The 27,612-nt window shown below is 36.5% G+C and overlaps 1 protein-coding gene across 1 annotated transcript in view; it reads right to left on the reverse strand.

Annotated features, from left to right (window-relative positions):
* Positions 1 to 27,612, reverse strand: part of fs(1)M3 (female sterile (1) M3) — a 56,309-nt gene that overhangs the window by 8,391 nt on the left and 20,306 nt on the right. Inside the window, exons 7-9 of the mRNA XM_067767991.1 lie at positions 4,286 to 4,669; positions 3,749 to 4,222; positions 1,996 to 2,249 (exon numbers count right to left, since the gene is read on the reverse strand). Coding sequence (XP_067624092.1) covers positions 1,996 to 2,249; positions 3,749 to 4,222; positions 4,286 to 4,669 — 1,112 coding nt within the window. The remainder of the gene's footprint in view (positions 1 to 1,995; positions 2,250 to 3,748; positions 4,223 to 4,285; positions 4,670 to 27,612) is intronic.

Genomic DNA, 27,612 nt, shown 5'->3' on the forward strand with positions numbered 1-27,612 from the left:
ATGGAGTAATATTTCAGGAGCAGTTTAGAGAGTACTATTTCGCAGGTACTCCATAGAGTAGTTTTTCTGGAGTACTTTGGAATATGATCCTCTGTGGGTGCTCCATGGAGTACTACATTGAAAGTATTTTGGAATGTACTCTCACGTATATACTCTATGGAATACTCACAAACAAAGCGAGAGTGGGATCACCTACTCCTCTCCTAGGACATCGCAATGTTAATTGGAGCACATTTTTTGTATGAATACAGATTAGATTTGGAGCAGTCCTATACTCCCAAGGGAGTATTCCTTACATTATTTATAGAGTACTCGCGTTTTTTGAAGGGTAACCTTAGGATAAAGGGAAATTATGCGAAATCAATCCTTTCTCATCACACGTAGAGGGATTATGTAATGAGCTATCTGCAGAATTAAACCCGTTATAATTAAGCTTCTCTTCGTCATTGCTAACCGGGAAAATTTTTGTAACTTAAGAGAGCTTCAAACCGATGCGATTGTTATAGGCCGAAAACTCGATATTATTTCTTCAAAGCACTTAGGCATATTTGTCCAATGTAAATTCAGTCGCAGCGTCAATAGAAAATCAAAGGGAGAGGGGAAATGCATATTTATATTGGGGTGGAGATCACTTCTCCACAAATTTCAAAATTATATCATTATGTCATTTTATAAAAGTTGAAATTTCGTCAGAGCATACTTCCAACTGAAGCAGGATCGTTGGTCTATTATAAAACTTGAGTCATGGCGGCTTTAACAGATATCGTTCAAAAATTTTGCAGAAAATATACCTTTCTTTCGTAATTTTATAAAGACTGATTTTCATATATGGTCTTCGTCACGATATAAGAAGCCACTAGCCTCATTGCCAGACACTTTCCATCGTGGCTTTGTTTAGCCAGACACTTTTAATTCTTCTAAACTTCAAAGAACATCGAAGTAATTTTAAACTGAAATTCGAATACAGAATATTTAAAAAAAACTTTTGAAATTTTGTTTGCCGTAAAAAACTTTCAGCTTTCATTTCATGAAAAAGTACAGTTTTGCATTACAAAAAGTGTCTGGCTGGGCAAAGCCACTATGTAAAGTGTTTGGCAATAAGGCTAGTGGCTTCTTATATCGTGACGAAGACCATATATGAAAATCAGTCTTTATAAAATGACGAAAGAAAGGTCTATTTTCTGCAAAAATTTTTAACGATATCTGTTAAAGCCACCATGACTCAAGTTTTATAATAGACCAACGATCCTGCTTCAGTTGGAAGTATGCACTGACGAAATTTCAACTTTTATAAAATGACAAAGGTCTGGCCGTCACGGGCTCTTAGACTATTATTTGTTCTACGTGAGGACGAACATACTTCGTCCATTCCGAGCAACTTTTTCACCCCCCCCAAACAACACGTATGTATATTGATCGAAAGTTATCGAAATTCATATATGTACATAAATTAAAAACTAAAGTCTTATGGTATCTATATTTTGTAATGAACATCAAAAATTATTCGGATTTAAATAGGTTGGAAGTTATCATATGCAATATTTCAAACAAAACGGGAATTAAAATAGTTCTGATTTTGAAAAAAGTTTCAGTAAATAAAAGAATTAGAATTTTTCGAATAAATCGATATTGAAAAATACTAGAACTTGTAAGACCTATGAACTTTTAAGAATTTCGAAAATAATTCGAGCTTCAAACAAAAAGATTTCTAAAAAAGCAATTGATCTTTCAAAGAGTCTGATAATCCAAAAGATATTAAATTGTCAGACTCGTTCGAATACCGAAAATAATTCGAGCTTCCGAAAACCAATTTAAAAAAGTTTGCAAATTTTCTACTACTCTTTTGCGAAAAAAATTTAAACATTGATTTACGACATATAATTTCGAAATAAGACATATTCCAAAACGGCTATAGTTTCCAAAAAAAACTTTGTTTTTCAAATAGTGAAGACGCTAATTAACAAAAAAAAAACAAATATTTTATTACTTTTTTACCTGTGGGGTATTTTTCAATAGGTATTTCTCCTTCAACATTGACTCCGAAAATGGCAATCCACTAACGTTGACCGCAGTTCTCGAAATATTATCACGCTTCAACTTATTCACCGTCAAGGAACCGTTAATAATAACTTTGCCCGTATAAAATTGTTGAAATTGCGCATCCGACTCGTCTATATCACGCTTCACTTTTGGTTTGTAGTCCACTAATAGATCACCGGAAATACTCATGTGCTGAATTTCGACAGCACCTACAAAGAAATGATGAAAACATGCTTGGTTTAAGAACTTTATTTTCTTTATTTGCGCTCATTACATATAAGATTTTGGAACTTGTTCGAAAACAGTCAAATTTATTAAAAAAAAATCTATTTCGAAAATGTTGCAAGTTTTCTTCCTCTATTGTGAAACAAAAGTAAAATGGACATTTCCGAATAGTATACTCGTTTAAAATGTAGGGCTCAAATCAAAAACAATTATGAATTCGAAATTAATTTGTCCTCGGAAGATATCCCAAAACGATATATGATTTTGGAACGAAAATATTCGAACTTTAAAATAACTTTTTCGAAAATAAATTAAGCTCCCAAAACAGTTTTTCTTTCGAAAAAATTGGTAGCTACTCCTAAATATGTAGAACTTCAAAACGAATTGCATGGTTTGCGCCAATGTGATCAAAACGAAATTAAAAATGAAGATTTCCGAATTCGCAGCACTTTATTTTTAGCTTCAAAAATAGTTATTTCGATAAAAACTTTTATATTCAATAATACAATTTCAAAAATAAAAAGGGTATTGAAAATAATACCCCAAAAAATTTTGAAGTTTTGTATATTATCCCACATCTTGGTGAACAAAAGGAAAATTAAAATGTCAATTTTCGAATATTCGTACGACATATGTACACTTATAATTTCGAAAATAACATTTATACCAAAAATTATTCTACTTTAAAAAATGTCTCTCTCTGGCACATTTAATGCCAAAATGAGACAAAATTCAACAACGCCTTTTTTTAAATTAGTTCATTTTGAAATGATTCCACTTTCGAAATAAAACCGTGAAGGCTGGATTTTCGAAGATAATAACGGCAGCCGCCATGGTGTGGTGGTAGTGTGCTCCACCTTTCACACCGCAGATCCCTGGTACAAGTCCCGGGCAAAGCAACATCAAAAATTTAGAAACAGGTTTTTTCAATTAGAAAACAGTTTTTCTAATCGGGGCTTGGCAAACACTCCGAGTGTATTTCTCCCATGAAAAACTTCTCCGTGAAAACTCATTTGCGTTGCAGATGCCGTTCGGAGTCGTTGTAAAAACATGTAGATCCCGTCCGACCAAGTTGTAGGAAAAATTAAGAGCACGACGCAAATTGGAAGAGCAGCTCGACCTTCAATTTGTTCGCAGAATACCACGCTTTGTATTTATTAATTTTTTTTATAAACAATTTTAAAATTACTCGAATTTTGAGTCGTTGTGATCAAAACGACAGCGAAAATTTGAAGTTTGCAACTTTCAAAAAGATCAGTACAGATAAAAAATTCAAAATTTTGAATGTATTCGGGTTTCAAGAGTTTAGAACTTCGAAAAAAAATCGAATTTCGAAAAATTTGGTAGTTGCTTGCATGTAGATAAGAATTTAAAGAATTCAATACCTATTCGAATTTCGAAAATTGTTTCGAAATTTTTGGGAAAAACGAGAAATAAAGAAAATTGTATTTTAAATATTACAATTTCTTCAAAATAAACTCACCTTTAATGATATCATCTCTCCCACTAAAAGCTATATCCTCTGTGAAATTTAAACCATTCACCAAATCCGCTTGCATATCCTTCACGGTTACAGATGAAATCAATAACTTCGTATGCACCACTTGTGGTGTCTTCAAATTGAAAAGCTCTGTAACAACTAAATTGTTGAGTAGCGTTGTGTGAAGTTTATTCACTTTTATATCGCCTTGCATTATTAGTCGACCTTTGAGCTTACTATCACGATTACGTAAAAATAACGAATCCAAAAATGTCGATACGGAAACATTATTGATGAGCTCTACATTCAGATCACGCACCACAAACGAAGTGACGTTAGTTGTGTTCACGCTTTGTTCGGCGAGGAGACTAGAATGGCGAGTAAGAAGCTGGGGAGTACTTAAGACTTTTGTGCGTATTCTAGAGTGGACGGTGAGGATTGGTTCGTGAGAGCTAGAGGTGTTTTCGAAATGGAAACCTGTGGGTGGGAGAATGTGAAAAATGAGGCCAACGTCTATAAAAAATTCAAACTTTGAATTACCTCCGAGCAGTGTGCCATTGTATAAGAGGTTACCAACTTGCAAATGCTGGATTTTTGCAACGCGCGGCACAGTCAATATGAAACCTCTGGTCTGTCCAACCCTACGCGTTATACGTGCACTACGTTGCGGTGCACGCAATTCCCTTATACGTTCCATTAATTGTATTGGGCTTTGCAATACTCTACCGGAGATCCTTACAATACCAACATTTCCTGCATTTAAGCATATTGGATTTGTAGAGTTCAATTCGTGTATTTTAGGTCGCATGATGGCCGCCACGTTTCGGAAGGTATCCATAGCAGATCTGCGTTGAAGCAGCAAGCTTTTAAACTGACGTATGGTACTTTCGAAGAGGTGACGATGTTGTTGTAATGCACTCAAATCTAGTGAAATGTAAAAGAGGAAATAATAGTAATACGTAAATTAGGGTGGGTCAAATTTATTGTTGAAAAGGCACATCCAGTTTCTGAATCTATGGGTCATACTAAGTAATATTGCACATGTGACCACAGGTCTGAAATGAATTTCGAACCTCCCAAATTTTGTTACAAAATATTTTGTTTAGAAATTTTTATACTCAGTTGAGCAGAGCTCACAGAGTATATTAACTTTGATTGGATAACGGTTGGTTGTACAGGTATAAAGGAATCGAGATAGATATAGACTTCTATATATCAAAATCATCAGTATCGAAAAAAAATTTGATTGAGCCATGTCCGTCCGTCCGCCCGTCTGTCCGTTAACACGATAACTTGAGTCAATTTTGAGCTATCTTGATGAAATTTGGTAGGTAGATTCCTGGGCACTGATCTCAGATCGCTATTTAAAATGAACGATATCGGACTATAACCACGCCCACTTTTTCGATATCGAAAATTTCGAAACACCAAAAAAATGCGATAATTCATTGCCAAAGGCGGTTAAAGTGATGAAACTTGGTAGATGGGTTGACGTTATGACGCAGAATAGAAAATTAGTAAAATTTTTTACAAGAAGGTAATTTAAAAGTTTTGCAAGCTGTAATTTGGCAATCGTTGAAGATATCATGATGAAATTTGGCAGGAACGTTACTACTATTACTATATATGCGCTAAATAAAAATTAGCAAAATTGGATGAAGAACACGCCCACTTTTTAAAAAAAATTTTTTTTTAATTCAAATTTTAACAAAAAATTTAATATCTTTACTGTATATAAGTAAATTAAGTCCAAATTCAACTCCAGTAATGATATGATGCAACAAAATACAAAAATAAAAGAAAATTTCAAAATGGGCGTGGCTCCGCCCATTTTCATTTAGTTTGTCTAGAATACTTTTAATGCCATAAGTCGAACAAAAATGTACCAATCCTTCTCAAATTTGGTAGGGGCATAGATTCTATGACGGTAACTGTTCTCTGTGAAAATGGGCAAAATCGGTGGAAGCCACGCCCAGTTTTTATACACAGTCCACCGTCTGTCCTTCCGCTCGGCCGTTAACACAATAACTTGAGCAAAAACCGATATATCTTTACTAAACTTAGCCCACGTACTTATCTGAACTCACTTTATCTTGGTATAAAAAATGGCCGAAATCCGACCATAACCACGCCCACCTTATCGATATCGAAAATTACGAAAAATGAAAAAAATGCCATAATTCTATACCAAATACGAAAAAAGGGATGAAACATGGTAACTGGATTGGTTTATTGACGCAAAATATAACTTTGGAAAAAACTTTGTAAAACGGGTGTGACACCTACCATATTAAGTAGAAGAAAATGAAAAAGTTTTACAAGGCGAAATCAAGAGCCCTTGGAATCTTGGCAGGAATACTGTTAGTGGTATTGCATATATAAATAAATTAGCAGTACCAGACAGATGATTTTCTGGATCACCTGGTCCACATTTTGGTCGATATCGCGAGAACGCCTTCACATATACATCTAAGGGCCACTCGCTTTTAAAACCCTCATTAATACCTTTAATTTGATATCCATATCGTACAAACACATTCTAGAGTCACCCCTGGCCCACCCTAATGGCGATATCTCGAAAAGGCGTCCACCTATAGACCTAATGCCCACTCCCTCTTAAAATGCTCTGTAACACCTTTATTTTGATACCCATATCATACAAACATTCTAGAGTCACCCCTGGCCCACCCTAATGGCGATATCTCGAAAAGGCGTCCACCTATAGACCTAATGTCCACTTCCTCTTAAAATGCTCAGTAACACCTTTCGTTTGATGCCCATATCGTACAAACATTCTAGAGTCACCCCTGGCCCACCCTAATGGCGATATCTCGAAAAGGCGTCCACCTATAGACCTAATGCCCACTCCCTCTTAAAATTCTCAGTAACACCTTTCGTTTGATACCCATATCGTACAAACATTCTAGAGTCACCCCTGGCGCACCCTAATGGCGATCTCGAAAAGGCGTCCACCTATAGACCTAATGCCCACTCCCTCTTAAAATGCTCAGTAACACCTTTCGTTTGATACCCATATCGTACAAACATTCTAGAGTCACCCTTGGTCCACCTTTATGGCGATATCTCGAAAAGGCATCCACCTATAGAACTAAGGATTACTCCCTTTTAAAATACTCATTACCACCTTTCATTTGATACCCATATCGTACAAACACCATCTAGAGTCACCCTGGCCCACCCTAATGGCGATATCTCGAAAAGGCGTCGACCTATAGACCTAATGCCCACTCCCTCTTAAAATTCTCAGTAACATCTTTCGTTTGATACCCATATCGTACAAACATTCTAGAGTCACCCTTGGTCCACCTTTATGGCGATATCTCGAAAAGGTCTCCACCTATAGAACTAAGGATTACTCCCTTATAAAATACTCATTACCACCTTTCATTTGATAACCATATCGTACAAACACATTCTAGAGTCACCCCTGGCCCACCCTAATGGCGATATCTCGAAAAGGCGTCCACCTATAGACCTAATGCCCACTCCCTCTTAAAATGCTCAGTAACACCTTTCGTTTGATACCCATATCGTACAAACATTCTAGAGTCACCCCTGGCCCACCCTAATGGCGATATCTCGAAAAGGCGTCCACCTATAGACCTAATGCCCACTCCCTCTTAAAATGCTCAGTAACACCTTTCGTTTGATACCCATATCGTACAAACACATTCTAGAGTCACCCCTGGCCCACCCTAATGACGATATCTCGAAAAGGCGTCCACCTATAGACCTCATGCCCACTCCCTCTTAAAATGCTCAGTAACACCTTTCGTTTGATACCCATATCGTACAAACATTCTAGAGTCACCCTTGATCCACCTTTATGGCTATATCTCGAAAAGGCGTCCACCTATAGAACTAAGGATTACTCCCTTTTAAAATACTCATTACCATCTTTCATTTGATACCCATATCATACAAACACATTCTAGAGTCACCCCTGGCCCACCCTAATGGCGACATTTCGAAAAGGCGTCCACCTATAGACCTAATGCCCACTCCCTCTTAAAATGCTCAGTAACACTTTTCGTTTGATACCCATATCGTACAAACATTCTAGAGTCACCCCTGGCCCACCCTAATGGCGATATCTCGAAAAGGCGTCCACCTATAGACCTAATGCCCACTCCCTTTTAAAATGCTCAGTAACACCTTTCATTTGATTCCCATATCGTACAAACACATTCTAGAGACACCCCTGGTCCACCTTTATGGCGATATCTCGAAACGGCGTCCACCTATGGAACTAAGGATCACTCCTTTTCAAAATACTCATTAACAGCTTTCATTTGATACCCATATCGTACAAACATGTTCTAGAGTCACCCCTGGTCCACCTTTATGGCGATTTCTCGAAAAGGCGTTCACCTATAGAACTAAAGCCCATACCCTTTTAAAATACTCATTACCACCTTTCATTTGACACCCATATCGTACAAACACATTCTAGAGTCACCCCTGGTCTACCTTAATGGCGATATCTCGAAAAGGCGTCCACCGATTGACCTAACGCCCACTCCCTCTTAAAATGCTCAGTAACACCTTTCATTTGATACCCATATCGTACAAACAAATTCTAGAGTCAGCCCTGGTCCACCTTTATGGCGATATCCCTAAATGGCGTCCATCCATAGAACTATGGCCTACTCTCTCTTAAAATACTCTTTAATACCTTCCATTTGATACACATGTCATACAACCACATTCCAGGGTCACCCTAGATTCATTTTCCTACATGGTGATTTTCCTTATTTTGTCTCCATAGCTCTCAACTGAGTATGTAATGTTCGGTTACACCCGAACTTAGCCTTCCTTACTTGTTATTATTATTTTTGTTAGAAAATATTTTGGGCTATTTAAAAATTGAATTTGCAATATGGAAAAGTAAAATATTCGTCGATTTTTGAACAAATTCGTCGATTTGCCCCAAAAAGAAGCGATAAAATGCGAAAAATAGTAGGAAAGCGCCCTATAGCGACGAATATTTTACTTATCCATATAGTGAAAAATATGAATATGAAGTTCTGACTTTTCTCCTTGTATAACAGCTGGTATACTAAATTTCTCATAAAAAGAATTCAGCCCTTCAAATAAGGGAAAAGAGCGGACCACGACCACGTTTTTACTTTTTTAATTTGCTGAACGCGTTAGAAAAAAAATAAAATTTCGAAATGTAGAGTTTTGAATTTTGTGATGATACGTATGAATAAAATGATTTTACAACAAGTACGGATCACCTCGGACGAGGCCTTGTGCGTGGCGAAGCGTGCATGCTAGTATTAGCCAGGTCTAAGCTCGCCGGATTGGGGTGGTTCTTGCTTGCCACTAATGTACAAGCTTTTACCCATTTCACAAAAAAATTCATGCACATATGTATTAACTTGAACCAGAAAATCCAAAAAAAAAATCTTTAACCCCAAAAAAACTCCCCAGTATTAACGGGCAGACGGACATAAAGAAAGTTTGGAAATACACCAACCTAACCGCAGAAGCAATAAAAACGCTTCTCTTCTCTCCTCCTTCCCAACTATTGAGAGATAACTTGCAACAAGAAAAAAAAAAATCCCACAACCCAACAATAACCATAACGCACGAAAGATATTACCTCACATTCCTTTTTATAAATAACAAGTAAGGAAGGCTAAGTTCGGGTGTAACCGAACATAACATACTCAGTTGAGAGCTATGGAGGCAAAATAAGGAAAATCAATCTGGGGTAACCCTGGAATGTGGTTGTATAACATGTGTATCAAATGAAAGGTATTAAAGAGTATTTTAAGAGAGAGTAGGCCATAGTTCTATGGATGAACGCCATTTAGGGATATCGCCATAAAGGTGGACCAGGGCTGACTCTAGAATTTGTTTGTACGATATGGGTATCAAATGAAAGGTGTTACTGAGCATTTTAAGAGGGAGTGAGCCTTAGGTCTATCGGTGGACGCCTTTTCGAGATGTCCCTATTAAGGTGGACCAGGGGTGATTCTATAATGTGTTTGTACGATATGGGTATCAAATGAAAGGTGGTAATGAGCATTTTAAAAGGGAATGGGCTTTAGTTCTATATGTGAACGCCTTTTCGAGAAATCGCCATAAAGGTGGACCAGGGGTGACTCTAGAATATGTTTGTACGATATGGGTATCAAATGAAAGCTGTTAATGAGTATTTTGAAAAGGAGTGATCCTTAGTTCCATAGGTTGACGCCGTTTCGAGATAACGCCATAAAGGTGGACCAGGGGTGTCTCTAGAATGTGTTTGTACGATATGGGAATCAAATGAAAGGTGTTACTGAGCATTTTAAGAGGGAGTGGGCATTAGGTCTATAGGTGGACGCCTTTTCGAGATATCGCCATTAGGGTGGGCCAGGGGTGACTCTAGAATGTTTGTACGGTATGGGTATCAAACGAAAGGTGTTACTGAGCATTTTAAGAGGGAGTGGGCATGAGGTCTATAGGTGGACGCCTTTTCGAGATATCGTCATTAGGGTGGGCCAGGGGTGACTCTAGAATGTGTTTGTACGATATGTGCATCAAACGAAAGGTGTTACTGAGCATTTTAAGAGGGAGTGGGCATTAGGTCTATAGGTGGACGCCCTTTCGAGATATCGCCATTAGGGTGGGCCAGGGGTGACTCTAGAATGTTTGTACGATATGGGTATCAAACGAAAGGTGTTACTGAGCATTTTAAGAGGGAGTGGGCATTAGGTCTATAGGTGGACGCCTTTTCGAGATATCGCCATTAGGGTGGGCCAGGGGTGACTCTAGAATGTGTTTGTACGATATGGGTATCAAATGAAAGGTGGTAAGGAATATTTTAAAAGGGAGTAATCCTTAGTTCTATAGGTGGACGCCTTTTCGAGATATCGCCATAAAGGTGGACCAAGGGTAACTCTAGAATGTTTGTACGATATGGGTATCAAACGAAAGGTGTTACTGAGCATTTTAAGAGGGAGTGGGCATTAGGTCTATAGGTGGACGCCTTTTCGAGATATCGCCATTAGGGTGGGCCAGGGTGACTCTAGAATGTGTTTGTACGATATGGGTATCAAATGAAAGGTTGTAATGAGTATTTTAAAAGGGAGTAATCCTTAGTTCTATAGGTGGACGCCTTTTCGAGATATCGCCATAAAGGTGGACCAAGGGTAACTCTAGAATGTTTGTACGATATGGGTATCAAACGAAAGGTGTTACTTAGCATTTTAAGAGGGAGTGGGCATTAGGTCTATAGGTGGACGCCTTTTCGAGATATCGCCATTAGGGTGGGCCAGGGTGACTCTAGAATGTGTTTGTACGATATGGGTATCAAATGAAAGGTGGTAATGAGTATTTTAAAAGGGAGTAATCCTTAGTTCTATAGGTGGACGCCTTTTCGAGATATCGCCATTAGGGTGGGCCAGGTGTGACTCTAGAATGTTTGTACGATATGGGTATCAAACGAAAGGTGTTACTGAGCATTTTAAGAGGGAGTGGGCATTAGGTCTATAGGTGGACGCCTTTTTGAGATATCGCCATTAGGGTGGGACAGGGGTGACTCTAGAATGTTTGTACGATATGGGTATCAAACGAAAGGTGTTACTGAGCATTTTAAGAGGGAGTGGACATTAGGTCTATAGGTGGACGCCTTTTCGAGATATCGCCATTAGGGTGGGCCAGGGGTGACTCTAGAATGTTTGTACGATATGGGTATCAAACGAAAGGTGTTACTGAGCATTTTAAGAGGGAGTGGACATTAGGTCTATAGGTGGACGCCTTTTCGAGATATCGCCATTAGGGTGGGCCAGGGTGACTCTAGAATGTGTTTGTACGATATGGGTATCAAATGAAAGGTGGTAATGAGTATTTTAAAAGGGAGTAATCCTTAGTTCTATAGGTGGACGCCTTTTCGAAATATCGCCATTAGGGTGGGCCAGGTGTGACTCTAGAATGTTTGTACGATATGGGTATCAAACGAAAGGTGTTACTGAGCATTTTAAGAGGGAGTGGGCATTAGGTCTATAGGTGGACGCCTTTTCGAGATATCGCCATTAGGGTGGGCCAGGGGTGACTCCAGAATGTTTGTACGATATGGGTATCAAACGAAAGGTGTTACTGAGCATTTTAAGAGGGAGTGGACACTAGGTCTATAGGTGGACGCCTTTTCGAGATATCGCCATTAGGGTGGGCCAGGGGTGACTCTAGAATGTTTTTACGATATGGGTATCAAACGAAAGGTGTTACTGAGCATTTTAAGAGGGAGTGGGCATTAGGTCTATAGGTGGACGCCATTTCGAGATATCGCCATTATGGTGGGACAGGGGTGACTCTGGTATGTGTTTGTACGATATGGATATCAAATTAAAGGTATTAATGAGGGTTTTAAAAGCGAGTGGCCCTTAGATGTATATGTGAAGGCGTTCTCGCGATATCGACCAAAATGTGGACCAGGTGATCCAGAAAATCATCTGTCGGGTACTGCTAATTTATTTATATATGCAATACCACTAACAGTATTCCTGCCAAGATTCCAAGGGCTCTTGATTTCGCCTTGTAGAACTTTTTCATTTTCTTCTACTTAATATGGTAGGTGTCACACCCATTTTACAAAGTTTTTTCCAAAGTTATATTTTGCATCAATAAACCAATCCAGTTACCATGTTTCATCCCTTTTTTCGTATTTGGTATAGAATTATGGCATTTTTTTCATTTTTCGTAATTTTCGATATCGATAAAGTGGGCGTGGTTATGGTCAGATTTCGCCCATTTTTTGTACCAAGAAAAAGTGAGTTCAGGTAAGTGCGTGGGCTAAGTTTAGTAAAGATATATCGGATTTTGCTCAAGTTATTGTGTTAACGGCCGAGCGGAAGGACAGACGGTGGACTGTGTATAAAAACTGGGCGTGGCTTCCACCGATTTCGCCCATTTTCACAGAGGACAGTTACCGTCATAGAATCTATGCTCCTACCAAATTTGAGAAGGATTGGTAAATTTTTGTTCGACTTATGGCAATAAAAGTATTCTAGACAAACTAAATGAAAATGGGCGGAGCCATGCCCATTTTGAAATTTTCTTTTATTTTTGTATTTTATTGCATCATATCATTACTGGAGTTGAATTTTGATATAATTTACTTATATACTGTAAAGATATTAAATTTTTTGTTAAAATTTGAATTTTAAAAATTTTTTTTTTAAAAAGTGGGCGTGTTCTTCATCCAATTTTGCTAATTTTTATTTAGCACATATAGAGTAATAGTAGTAACGTTCCTGCCAAATTTCATCATGATATCTTCAACGACTGCCAAATTACAGCTTGCAAAACTTTTAAATTACCTTCTTGTAAAAGTGGGCGGTGCCACGCCCATTGTCCAAAATCTTACTAATTTTCTATTCTGCGTCATAGGGTCAACCCATCTACCAAGTTTCGTCGCTTTATCTGTCTTTTGTAATGAATTATCGCACTTTTCCGGTTTTTCGAAATTTTCGATATCGAAAAAGTGGGCGTGGTTAAAGTCCGATATCGTTCATTTTAAATAGCGATCTGAGATGAGTGCTCAGGAACCTACATACCAAATTTCATCAATATACCTCAAAATTTACTCAAGTTATCGTGTTAACGGACGGACGGACGGACGGACGGACGGACGGACGGACATGGCTCAATCAAATTTTTTTTCGATCCTGATTATTTTGATATATGGAAGTCTATATCTATCTCGATTCCTTTATATATATACAACCAACCGTTATCCAATCAAACTTAATATACTCTGTGAGCTCTGCTCAACTGAGTATAAAAATTTAGCACCGATTCATGATAAATCTATTACATGTTTATTCATTCATTAATATAGAGTTTAATCTTATTTTGCAAATAATTCATAAACTAGCTTTAAATTGCATAGCTTTAAATTTCAGTTTAATCTATATCATACAATTAAATTGCCTTTATTCACTTTATTGATTAGAAGATTAAAGAAGAAATTCGAAATAAAAAAAAAAACAAAACGTTCCAATTTTATCGCAAAATGAATATATAATTTGCGTTTAAGAACATCCCTAATGCTAAACATTCTACAAATTCAACAACCTTCTATTTATTTTCTAATTTGATTGATATGTACGAATTACCCGTAACATACATTTATAAGGGCAATGACGAGGTTAACACCCCGATTCTGAGCGTTTCCATTAAATTAGTACCCAGAACATTATGCAACCGAATATCGTTACCAGTTCTTTTATCCGCGGTTCTGGCCCAAGTGGTAACGCTGTCATCACCGAAAAACTCAACAGTGTCTGTGGAGAAATTCGAAAGGTAGTTTTCTTCGCTTTCACGGTTGCCACTTTGGTCCATTTGGACCAAAAGTGGTCCCTTCCAACCCCATTTGGTCCGCTGGTCCCTTTTCTTCAATTTTGGTCCTTTTTAGGCAGCAGCCACGATTGGTACTTTTCTTTCTTTTTCACTCAAGTAAAAATTCACAATATTGCCCAAAAATTCGCCACACTTTCGGTAGCCCCCATACAATTTTGAATTTACTTCAATGGAACTCTCACCATAAAAAATGTACCAGAACAATAACATTTCACCTAGGATATAATTTATGCCAGGCATTAAAAAGAAAAGTGTTGGCAAACACATTGTCGTTAATTGTTGATGAAATAACCGACTAATAAAAAAAAACTCTTGTTTTATAATAATATTAATAACGGCTAGATATTTCGATCGGTTGTACAACACTATGTAAAATATATGAAAATGAAAATTGCTTCTCGCCTAGCATAGCTTATAGCGAGCACTCTGCCGTGAGCCTAACACTTTCAAAACTTATACAAAGAAATTCTATGCACTACTTCTCGTTTGGCACTTTCATATTTAAATCTTTCTCACCCAGCTCAATGAGTTCAAGGAATTCTAGGAATATTGTGGTGTAAAGCCACGCAAGGTAATTGAAAACTAAGTATCTTGGCACAAGAAATATTTTAACTCGAAGACAGAATGAAGCAAATGCAAAAGAGATTTGATTTCGGAAAAAATGTTTTGTATAAAATTATTCCCGTAGGTGCTAGCAGAACCCCTGAGGCCTAGGATCAAAACTCACACTTACTGAATCGAGGCTCTGATATGAAGTTTAAACGTTAAGGGAAAAACTAAGCATCTATAAAAATAGCACTAACAAAATTGCCTAGTTTCATTTATGATTTACTGAGTTTTCCACATACATACATAGTTCGGCAACACTAGAACGCAAATTTTGAACCGTTTCTTACTAAAACCTAACTGCACTATACATTTTATTCCATTGCAATCAACAACATAATGCTAGAACCAAGAGCTTTGTGACCAAAACTAGGTTCACAACGTTTGGTTGGTGGAAGACAAGGACTTATCCTATGTCAAAATATAGGACCATTTTTGGTTGCATGCATATATATTTGTTTGTTCAGCTTGAATTAAAGGAAAGTCTTCACTATGTTTAGTAAAATTTTATATGGAAACATCCTACAATTTTGTATTTTATACTAATAAAATAAAACAAAAATTTGGTCCTTTTTTTCGATGAATTATGGTCCCAAATGAAAACATGGTGTGGCAACCGTGTTCGCTTTACCGAAAATGTCTCACTTGTAGATACGAGGTTAACGAATAAACGGGACCATGTGTATATGCATATTATGCATGATAAGTTTCTACATATGTATGTAGGTATATTGTAATTTATTCTGTGAAAGTACATAATATAAACAAATATGTATAGCAAGAGGCAACCCTTTTTCACTATTATATTTACTTATTTGCGCTTAAAACTCTTTATTTTTCAGTTTTGCCTTTTTCTAAACAACAACTTTTGTGTGGTTATTTCGATGTAACCACCTACTTTTGTGGGTAAACAATTATCCGGCTACTTTCGCGGGTAGAATACCAAAAGGGTTTAAAAGTTGCCACATGATTTCGTTACCGTGGTGAAGAATGTTACCACACTAGAATCGGGGAGTATAAGGACAAATTCAAACAAAAGGATTCTAATTAGAATCTAAGCATTTTAATAAGGTTAATTAAAATTTTACAGTGGCAACCACAATAACTCTCAAGTAAAGCATAAATATGAAAATTATGTAAACCTGAAAGAGAGTAACAGCTCCGACACATAAGCAGTTTTTCATATAGATGAGTTTAACAGATGCTTATGCATTATGAGTAGATTGCAGTATTTTTATGGAGAATGGTATAATGAGCGACACCAGCGCCATCTGATATTGAAAAGTAGCCAACTCCCCATATTTTTCCAAGCAAATCATAAGAAGAAGAATTTGACATTTGCTTTGGCTAAGGGTGTTGGCACACTCTGCAAGTGAAATTATTTTTCCCACTGGTTGGTAAATTTTCTAACATTTTTCACAATTAAAAACTGCAATATAACAATCGAATATGACACAAAATATGTTAGCAAGTATTTTTGTTGTATAGGGAGAATGTTTACAACAGTGCTTCGCGAAATTTTGTATGTGAATTGGCAAGGCGTAATAAACTTCAATTGCCAAGTCTGAAGTTCCTTCATATTTACAAACGCAACATCTTGGTTGATTGTGGCGATGTTATTGGAATGCATAAGCTTGTGTTAAACGCATCTATATGAAAAATGTGATTGTGTCACCGCCTTAACATGATCACTCCAAAAATGTGCGCAAATATGCATTCCGTTTACACGTTACTTTCCTTCTCACTAAGAAATTGCATAACATACATATATGTATATTAGGCGGGTCGATTTAAAAATCGCTCATTGATCTGTGAAAATCGTATTCTAGGGATCAAAATAAGAAACTTTGCCGAAGGAACCATACCTCTAAAACGAATTCTGATGTCCCCCAATTTGGGTCGAACTTTTGGGTAGGGGCATATTTTGAAAAATCCCACTTTGACCCATTTAGAGTGCTCCAATCGAGTCCAAATGTATGACCGACCTCCACTAACTTTGGAGGCCCGACCCACCGATGCCAGTGGCACACCCCCTGGAACCCCTCTGGTGGTTCACCATACAAACATTTCAAAAAATCGCCGGTTTTGCACTTTACATGAAAAAATCAGCTAAATGGCTCTGTGGTAATAAGGCCAATTGACCTTATGGCCGTTGACCTTATGTCACCACACCATCACATTAATGCATTGTCATCGAGCCTTGACAGGTGTGCAAAGTTGCAAATCAAACTTATCGCCATTCAAAGTGGTGATAAGGCCAATTAACCTTATGACCGTTGACCTTATGTCACCACACCATCACATTAATGCATTGTCATCGGTCCTTGATACGTATGCAAAGTTTCAAATTAATCAGACTTCTAGAAACCGGTGAAAATTAAGCTCAAAGATTCCGTTACATACAGGCCAAGCTAATAAAAGCGTGCTAAAAATGAATTTAACTTAGTAATAGAAAAGAAATTTAAAAAAATTATTAGAAATTAGCGTTTTTACAACCCTTTTAAAACCAAGGCATCACTGTGATGCATTTGCATGTCGTAAACATAGTTCTGTGGGTTTTTATTCTACCGTTTTAAAAAATGAAGGTATCACTGTGACACAATTGCAGATCGTAAAATTGCTTGTGTTGTTTTTTTAAGCCACCACAAGACACAGCAGGTAGAATTGAAATTACCATTTCATTCTTATTACCTCGTCTCGTAGACCATATATAACGCAACAGTTACGTGAATGCATTAAGTCGTTGTGAAGAACTCAAAGTGTGAAGTGCTAATTTCAAATAAAAAAATATTTCAAAAAATTATAAAAAGTGAAGTGACCATTCCAAATCAAAAAGTTTACAATGAATCCGCCATCCTCTACACCGCAAGATGAAGCAACTACATCAACAACTATCGAAAACCCAATGAGTCATATACCCAAGCATGATGTTACTGTTTTTGGTGTGTCTACTGATTTAACTGATCTTAATTTACCAACCCATCTGGATATCTGGAGATATTATTTTTACTTAAGCGAACGTGCTAAAACAGAACAAAAAAAGTTTTCCCATAAATCATTCACTATTCAAGTACAAGATAAGTTGATTGGAACTTGGGAAAAACTTGGTATGGAAATAATGCTGAAAAAAAGTGTATTTAATAAATTGAATAAATTGCTTGACAAGTATCAAGAGCAAATCAAGAGAAGAAACGATAGACAAAATTGATGAGAAGTATCATACTAGGATGGTAAAAGAACCTCATCCTGTTATTTTGAGAGAACCCAATTCTGAATTGATTGATTATGTAAGACTGGAACATCATGCTTGGGTATATGACTCATTGGGTTTTCGATAGTTGTTGATGTAGTTGCTTCATCTTGCGATGTAGAGGATGGCGGATTCATTGTAAACTTTTTGATTTGGAATGGTCACTTCACTTATTATTTTTTTTAAAATATTTTTTTATTTGAAATTAGCACTTCACACTTTGAGTTCTTCACAACGACTTAATGCATTCACAAAAACTGTTGCGTTATATATGGTCTACGAGACGAGGTAATAAGAATGAAATGGTAATTTCAATTCTACCTGCTGTGTCTTGTGGTGGCTTAAAAAAAACAACACAAGCAATTTTACGATCTGCAATTGTGTCACAGTGATACCTTCATTTTTTAAAACGGTAGAATAAAAAACCCACACAACTATGTTACGACATGCAAATGCATCACAGTAATGCATTGGTTTTAAAAGGGTTGTAAAAACGCTAATTTCTAATATTTTTTTTTTAATTTCTTTTCTATTACTAAGTTAAATTACTTTTTACACGCTTTTATTAGCTTGATCTGTATGTAACGGAATCTTTGAGCTTAATTTTCACCGGTTTCTAGAAGTCTGATTAATTTGAAACTTTTCATACGTATCAAGGACCGATGACAATGCATTAATGTGACATAAGGTCAACGGCCATAAGGTCAATTGGCCTTATCACCACTTTGAATGGCGATAAGTTTGATTGCAACTTTGCACACCTATCAAGGCTCGATGACAATGCATTAATGTGATGGTGTGGTGACATAAGGTTAACGGCCATAAGGTCAATTGGCCTTAATACCACATAGCCATTTAGCTGATTTTTTCATGTAAAGTGCAAAACCGGCGATTTTTTGAAATGTTTGTATGGTGAACCCCCAGGGGGGTTCCAGGGGGTGTGCCACTGGCATCGGTGGGTCTGGCCTCCAAAGTTAGTGGGGGTCAGTCATACATTTGGACTCGATTGGAGCACTCTAAATGGGTCAAAGTGGAATTTTTCAAAATTTGCCTCTACCCAAAAGTTCGACCCGAATTGGGGGACATTATAATTCGTTTTAGAGGTATGGTTCCTTTGGCAAAGTTTCTTATTTTGATCTCTAGAATATGATTTTCACAGAGCAATGGGCGATTTTTTTGCCTCCCCACAAATAGACCCGGCCTAATGTATATATATGTATATACATATACGTTCTGAGGTTATAAATTATAAAAGAAACAATTTTAGAGCACTTACATATATCCTAAGCTGTAGACATTGGTGCTTTATCGGTAACCGTATCGGTAACCTTATAACAGCTGATTCGACCAACATTGTGGGAATCAATGCAATCGATTATTGGTGCCGCTAAGATCGTAACCGTATCGTAGCCAACCAATTGGTTTTTGGTTTACCGTCGTAACGATAAACAGCTGATTACGTTAGTGATACGACTATAGCGATACGACATACGGCACCAATGAATCCCGCTTTACTCCAACGTTGTCAGCAGGCGCCCGTGAGTTGAGTTGGTAGCTGAAAATTTAAGTAATTTTTCCCCCTCTCTCTCTCTCTCTCTACATTACGATCCTAATTGGAATCTCAGTTCCGTGTTGGTATACTATGTATATATGTATAGGAAGTTGCATCCCTGCAAAAATTATTGGATTACGTGTTCCATTTTCTTCATCTTGGAGTACTCTAATAATACTCCTTTGCAATGCATTTGCGGACCACCATCAGCCGATCATTGCTCGCTTTTTAGCGACCGTGATCATGACACGATAACGATCGAACAGAGTTGCCAAAAGTAAAATATTGCATACAAATAACTGATAATAAAAATTTACTATATCAACTGATAAAATGCAACCGCGCACTGGTTTTATGTATATATACTATAGTATAGAGAAATATTAGTTTCTTTATTTCAGGCATGCTTAACCAACGAAACGATATCATTTCGTTACGATAATCAACGTTAATAAACGAAACGAAGTCATTTCGTTTCGTTTATTAACGTTAAGATCGTCAAATTAACGAAGTGATTTCGTTTCGTTTTCTGCCATATCAAAACGAAATCAAATCGTTTATGTTGATTATTAATTTCAAACTATGCTGGCAAAGCTGATTGATGGCGGAGTCATTAAAGGTGAAAGCATTAGCCAGGCTGATCGCAACTTTTCTCATGAATTTTGACAGTACGAACATTTCTCAGAGTATTTTTGACATTACCACCAACGAATTACACAAACAAATTACATGGAGTTTGTGTGTGTATGTGCGCTCGTTGTTGCCACCTTACGGCTTCACCATGGCTATAGCATTGCCAGCACAATTCAAACATAAAGTATCACGTTTTTGTTAACATTTTTAACGTTAACGAAAGCTTTTCGTTTCGGTTAAAAACGAGATACAATTTATCTTGATAATTTCTTTATCGATAATATTTCGAAGTGTTTCAACGGAAACGGTGGAAATTTTTTGATAAACGATTAGCTTAACGTTAAGGTGCATCCCTGCTTTATTTACGCAAATGCTAAACAAGTAAGGAAGGTTAAGTTCGGGTGTAACCGAACATTACATACTCAGTTGAGAGCTATGGTAACAACATAAAGGAAAATAACCATGTAGGAAAATGAACCGAGGGAAACCCTGGAATGTGTTTGTATGACATGTGTATCAAATGAAAGGCATCAAAAAGTATTTTATGAGGGAGTGGGCCATAGTTCTATAGGTGGACGCCATTTAGGGATATAGCCATAAAGGTGGATCAGGGTTGACTCTAGAATGCGTTTGTACGATATGGGTATCAAATGAAAGGTGTTAATGAGTATTTTAAAATGGAGTAATCATTAGTTCCATAGGTGGACGCCGTTTCGAGATATCGCCACAAAGGTGGACCAGGGGTGACCCTAGAATTTGTTTGTACAATATGGGCATCAAACGAATGGTGTAAATGAGTATTTTAAAAGGGAGTGGGCCTTAGTTCTATAGGTGGTTGCCGTTTCGAAATATCCCCATAAAGGTGGACCAGGGGTGACTCTAGAATGTGTTTGTACGATATGGGTATCAAATTAAAGGTATTAATGAGGGTTTTAACAGGAAGTGGTGGTTGTTTTATAGGTGGTCGCCTTTTCGAGATATCGCCATAAAGGTGGACCAGGGGTGACTCTAGAATGCATTTGTACGATATGGGTATCAAATGAAAGGTGTTAATGAGTATTTTAAAAGGGAGTAATCATTAGTTCCATAGGCGGACGCCGTTTAGAGATATCGCCATAAAGGTGGACCAGGGGTGACCCTAGAATTTTTTTGTACAATATGGGTATCAAAATGAGGTGCTAATGAGTATTTTAAAAGGGAGTAATCCTTAGTTCCATAGGTGGACGCCGTTTTGGGATATCGCCATAAAGGTGGACCAGGGATGACCCTAGAATTTGTTTGTACAATATGGGCATCAAACGAAAGGTGTTAATGAGTATTTTAAAAGGGAGTGGGCCTTAGTTCTATAGGTGGACGCCGTTTCGAAATATCGCCATAAAGGTGGACCAGGGGTGACTCTAGAATGTGTTTGTACGATATGGGTATCAAATTAAAGGTATTAATGAGGGTTTTCAAAGATAGTGGTGGTTGTTGTATAGGTGGTCGCATTTTCGAGATATCGCCATAAAGCTGGACCAGGGGTGACCCTAGAATTTGTTTGTACAATATGGGTATCAAAAGAAAGGTGTTAATGAGTATTTTAAAAGGGAGTAATCCTTAGTTCCATAGGTGGACCCCCTTTCGAGATATCGCCATAAAGGTGGAGCAGGGGTGACCCTAGAATTTGTTTGTACAATATGGGTATCAAAAGAAAGGTGTTAATGAGTTTTTTAAAAGGGAGTAATCCTTAGTTCCATAGGTGGACGCCGTTTCGAGATATCGCCATAAAGGTTGGCCAGGGGTGACTCTAGAATTCGTTTGTGCAATATGGGTATCAAACGAAAGGAGTTAATGAGTATTTTAAAAGGGAGTGGGCCTTAGTTCTATAGGTGGACGGCTTTTCGAGGTATCGCAATAAAGGTGGACCAGTGGTGACTCTAGAATTTGTTTATACGATATGGGTATCAAATGAAAGGTGTTAATGAGTATTTTTAATAGGGAGTGAGCCTTCGTTCTATAGGTGTTCGCCTTTTCGAGATATCGCCATAAAGGTGGACCAGTGGTGACTTTAGAATATGTTTGTACGATATGGGTATCAAATGAAAGGTGTTAATGAGTATTTTAAAAGGTCGCGGGGCTTAGTTCCATAGGTGGACGCCTTTTCGAGATATCGCCATAAAGGTGGACCAGGGGTGACTCTAGAATGAGTTTGTACGATATGGGTATCAAATTAAAGGTATTAATGAGAGTTTTAAAATGTGAAGGCGTTTTCCAGATATCGACCAAAATGTGGACAATGGTGACCCAGAACATCATCTGTTGGATACCGCTAATTTATTTATATATGTAATACCTGCCAAGATTTTAAAGGTTTTTTATTTCGCCCTGCAGAACTTTTTCATTTTCTTCTACTTAATATGGTAGGTTTCACAACCATTTTATAAAATTTTTTCTAAAGTTATATTTCGCGTCAATAAAACAATCCAATTACCTTACCATGTTTCATCCCTTTTTTCGTATTTGGTATAGAATTATGGCATTTTTTTCATTTTTCGTAATTTTCGATATCGAAAAAGTGGGCGTGGTCATAGTCGGATTTCGTTCATTTTTTATACCAAGATAAAGTGAGTTCAAGTAAGCACGTGAACTAAGTTCATTAAAGATACATATGTCAATTTTTGCTCAAATTATCGTGTTAACGGCCATGCGGAAGGACAGACGGACGACTGTGTATAAAAACTGGGCGTGGCATCAACCGATTTCGCCCATTTTCACAGAAAACAGTTAACGTCATAAAATCTATGCCCCTACCAAATTTCAAAAGGATTGGTTAATTTTTGTTCGACTTATGGCGTTAAAAGTATCCTAGACAAATTAAATGAAAAAGGGCGGAGCCACGCCCATTTTGAAATTTTCTTTTATTTTTGTATTTTGTTGCACCATATCATTACTGGAGTTGAATGTTGACATAATTTACTTATATACTGTAAAGATATTAAATTTTTTGTTAAAATTTTACTTAAAAAAAATTTTTTTTTTAAAAGTGGGCGTGGTCCTTCTCAGATTTTGCTAATTTTTATTAAGCGTACATATAGTAACAGGAGTAACGTTCCTGCCTAATTTCACCATGATATCTTCAACGACTGCCAAATTACAGCTTGCAAAAGTTTTAAATTACCTTCTTTTAAAAGTGAGCGTTGCCACGCCCATTGTCCAAAATTTTACAAATTTTCTATTCTGCGTCATAAGTTCAACTCATCTACCAAGTTTCGTCGCTTTATCTGTCTTTTGAAATGAATTATCGCACTTTTTCGGTTTTTAGAAATTTTCGGTAGCGAAAAAGTGGGCGTGGTTATAGTCCGATATCGTTCATTTTAAATAGTGATCTGAGATGAGTGCTCAGGAACCTACATACCAAATTTCATCAAGATACCTCAAAATTTACTCAAGTTATCGTGTTAACGGACGGACGGACGGACGGACGGACGGACGGACGGACATGGCTAAATCAAATTTTTTTTCGATCCTGATTATTTTGATATATGCAAGTCTATATCTATCTCGATTCCTTTATATATGTACAACCAACCGTTATCCAATCAAACTTAATATACTCTGTGAGCTCTGCTCAACTGAGTATAATAACATAAGAATTGTCGTAGTATAAAATATAAAAGTCGAACACATAATTATTTCGACTACATAGTAAAATAAATTTAAGATAAATATTGTTAGAATATAGTACAAACATAAATAAATTAAAAAAAAAAAAAATTAAAAATATGGGTAAATTCATTCATAAATTGAACTTTTAACTAAATAGAAACAGAGCATAAGCTAGATATTTCACTCTTCTTTATACCATACATACGTTTTGAGGTATTCGTTGAAATTGCGCAACCTGGGTACTTTTATTTGATCGCTTATAACTTACGTAGTTTTACATCGATTTTCTTCGATGATAGCTTATCTTTTTTCTAATTAAACAGAGCTTTACGTAAATAAAAAACATTTGGAAAAAAAGTTGTGGTTTTGGAATGCTGCCCTCGCAAAAAGTAATTTTTTTCATATTTTTTCATAAAAAAAAAACAAAGATATGAAATGATAAGCTAATATCTCGAAAACTATCTCGTTGAGCAAAAAACAATGTATGATACATTTATAGCAAATTTTATCGTCTTTCCGATTCTGTAAACTTGTTTGCAATTGCTTGACCCTTTCGTGCGATATACGTAATGAAATGGAGCCATGTTTTGGTTTTTTCGAATAACGGTAAATTGCAAATATCTCAAAAATGATACCATAGAATCAAAAATGAACTCGATTTTCGAAGTCAGGGGGTGGTTTTACATACGAATTTCATAACGGCGTTTCTGGTAAAGAGAAAAAGTTGAAATTCGTGGTCCAGTGTTATTGGTGCCGCTAAGGTCGTAACCGTATCGTAGCCAACCCATTGGTTTTTGGTTTACCGTCATAACGATAAACAGCTGATTACGTTAGGGATACGACTATAGCGATACGACATACGGCACCAATGACTCCGGCTTTAAGCTGGAGACATTGGTGCTTTATCGGTAACCGTATCGGTAACCTTATAACAGCTGATTTGACCAACCTTATGAGAATCAATGCAATCGATTATTGGTGCCGCTAAGGTCGTAACCGTATCGTAGCCAACCAAATGGGTTTTGGTTTACCGTCGTAACGATAAACAGCTGATTACGTTAGGGATACGGATACAGCGATACGACATACGGCACCAATGACTCCGGCTTTACTCCAACGTTGTCAGCAGGCGCCCGTGAGTTGAGTTGGTAACTGAAAATTTAAGTAATTTTTCCCTCTCTCTCTCTCTCTACATTACGATTCTAATTGGAATCTCAGTTCCGTGTTGGTATACTATGTATATATGTTTAGGAAGTTGCATCCCTGCAAAAATTATTGGATTACGTGTTCCATTTTCTTCATGTTGGAGTACTCTAATAATACTCCTTTGCAATGCATTTGCGGACCACCATCAGCCGATCATTGCTCGCTTTTTAACGACCGTGATCATGACACGATAACGATCGAACAGAGTTGCCAAAAGTAAAATATTGCATACAAATAACTGATAATAAAACTTTATTATATCAACTGATAAAATGCAACCGCGCACTGGTTTTATGTATACATACTATAGTATAGAGAAATATTAGTTTCTTTATTCACGCAAATGATAAATAACATAAGAATTGTCGTAGTATAAAATATAAAAGTTGTATTGCCCCTCTTCATTTACTTTCATTTTAAATTAAATTCATAATTCTTTCCGACACAATTCCTCTTTAGTACTTTGGCATATGATCCTCTGTGGGTGCTCCATGGAGTACTACAGTGAAAGTACTTTCGAAAGTACTCTCACGTATGTACTCTATAGAATACTCACAAACAAAGCGAGAGTGGGATCACCTACTCCTCTCCTAGGAGATCGCAATGTTAATTGGAGCACATTTTTTTATGAATACAGATTAGTTTTGGAACACTCCTATACTCCTAAAGGAGTATTCCTTAAACTATTTATGGAGTACTCGCGTTTTTGAAGGGATATTATAAGGAAATAAGAGGCAATTTGTCCAATTTAACCCTTGGGAAAAAACATTTTTTTTCTGAAATTTTAATTTGCTTTTAAATCAAAAATCTTCTTGAGGTTATTTAAATAAAATTGAAACCAATGCAACTTTACTTTTTCTTAGCTGAACTGAATTGTGAGCTGGCATTTTATTTTACTAGCAGATCATAATAATCTTTATATATCATTTTCAAATTATTTATCTTTCGCTTAGTATTCCTTCTTCTATAGTAAAATAATTTCTTCTCTCTAGTTTTAACTTAGTTTTGTAGTCGCGACTTCTCTTTTCAAACGTTTTTATTTGAATGAACTAATGACGCGTTTCTTAACTAGTGTCGACATAGGCTTATCGAAATTCCGATACTTTGCGATACTTTTACATTAGGGCTAGTACACAAGGTTAAGGGTCAGATACACTATGCGACATGGCAATATAATCATACACGGTTAGTCTACTGTACATAAGACGTAACTGTGTTCTGTAATATACTACAGTTTATAATTGCTTTACATATGTAAGTAATACATTAAAATTTACATACAACGTATGTATGTACAATACACATTAGCCTGTAGAAAAATATTTGCAATTCATTTTCTTCTAAAATAACTTGAATGCAATTTTAAAAGTTTTAATTGATTATAAGTAGGTTCGCTTAAACTTTAAGTAATTTGAATATGTATATATAGCTGGCTTTAGGTCCGTGTTTTATAATTTAAAAATTAAAAAATACCCTTTGATTCTTCTTTTAAATCGATATATTTCGATTGCTCAACGGCAATCATCTTCAGGATTGTAGCAACTAACAAAAATAATAAAAATAACAATAAACAAATTTTGCATTTTACATTTCACATAAATACATACTTTTATTAACACGTCTGCTTTGTCCGACGTGGAGTATGGTACTGTTTTTTAGTGAGCAGGTGTTTGTAGATATGTGCGCTGTGATCTACGTCGCTCTTATAGTTCAGTCGTGTGTTAGTCGGAATATTAATAATGTGTAACATTTCTAGTGTGAAGCGTTTGTTATAGTGTTGTTCCTGTTGCAGTATTTTAGTCTCATCAAAGTTTGGTGTGTGGCCGCTGTCTGCACAGTGGGCCATGAGTGCTGTTTTTTGATTATTAACTTGATGGCAAAATTTAAAATCAGACTTATGCTGTGAAATTCTCGTTTTGAGTTTGGACTTTGTAGTACCTATATATATATTATTGCACGTTTCATCGCTATTGCCTTTACATGGTATCTTGTAAACTACATCATTTTTTTCCATTATTGGTATTTTCGATTTTGTTTTGTTAAATATGTTTTTTAAAGTGTTCGTAGGTTTATGCGCAATTTTTGTAGTTTCTTTATCATAGCAGTCAGATTTTGCTAAACGTTCTGATAGCTGCGGTACATAAGCCACCGACTTGAAAATAATGGGTTTATCGGGACGAATTATAAACTTTAATTCAAAACATCCGAAAACAATGATTATGAATACAGCAAAGGGCTGTATACGGAAAATGTTGCAGACTTCAGATGAAGTATACCACAAAGAAGTTAAAAAAGAAATTTTCACATTACTAAGAAACAATGATTTTCCGAAAAAAACCATAAAAACTTTATTAAGAAAAACCAAAAATTTAAATAGACCAAAAACTCCCGATAAACCCATTATTTTCAAGTCGGTGGCTTATGTACCGCAGCTATCAGAACGTTTAGCAAAATCTGACTGCTATGATAAAGAAACTACAAAAATTGCGCATAAACCTACGAACAATTTAAAAAACATATTTAACAAAACAAAATCGAAAATACCAATAATGGAAAAAATAATGTAGTTTACAAGATACCATGTAAAGGCAATAGCGATGAAAC

Source organism: Eurosta solidaginis, chromosome 2, assembly GCF_040869045.1.
Source record: "Eurosta solidaginis isolate ZX-2024a chromosome 2, ASM4086904v1, whole genome shotgun sequence".
Taxonomy (NCBI): Eukaryota; Metazoa; Arthropoda; class Insecta; order Diptera; family Tephritidae; genus Eurosta; species Eurosta solidaginis.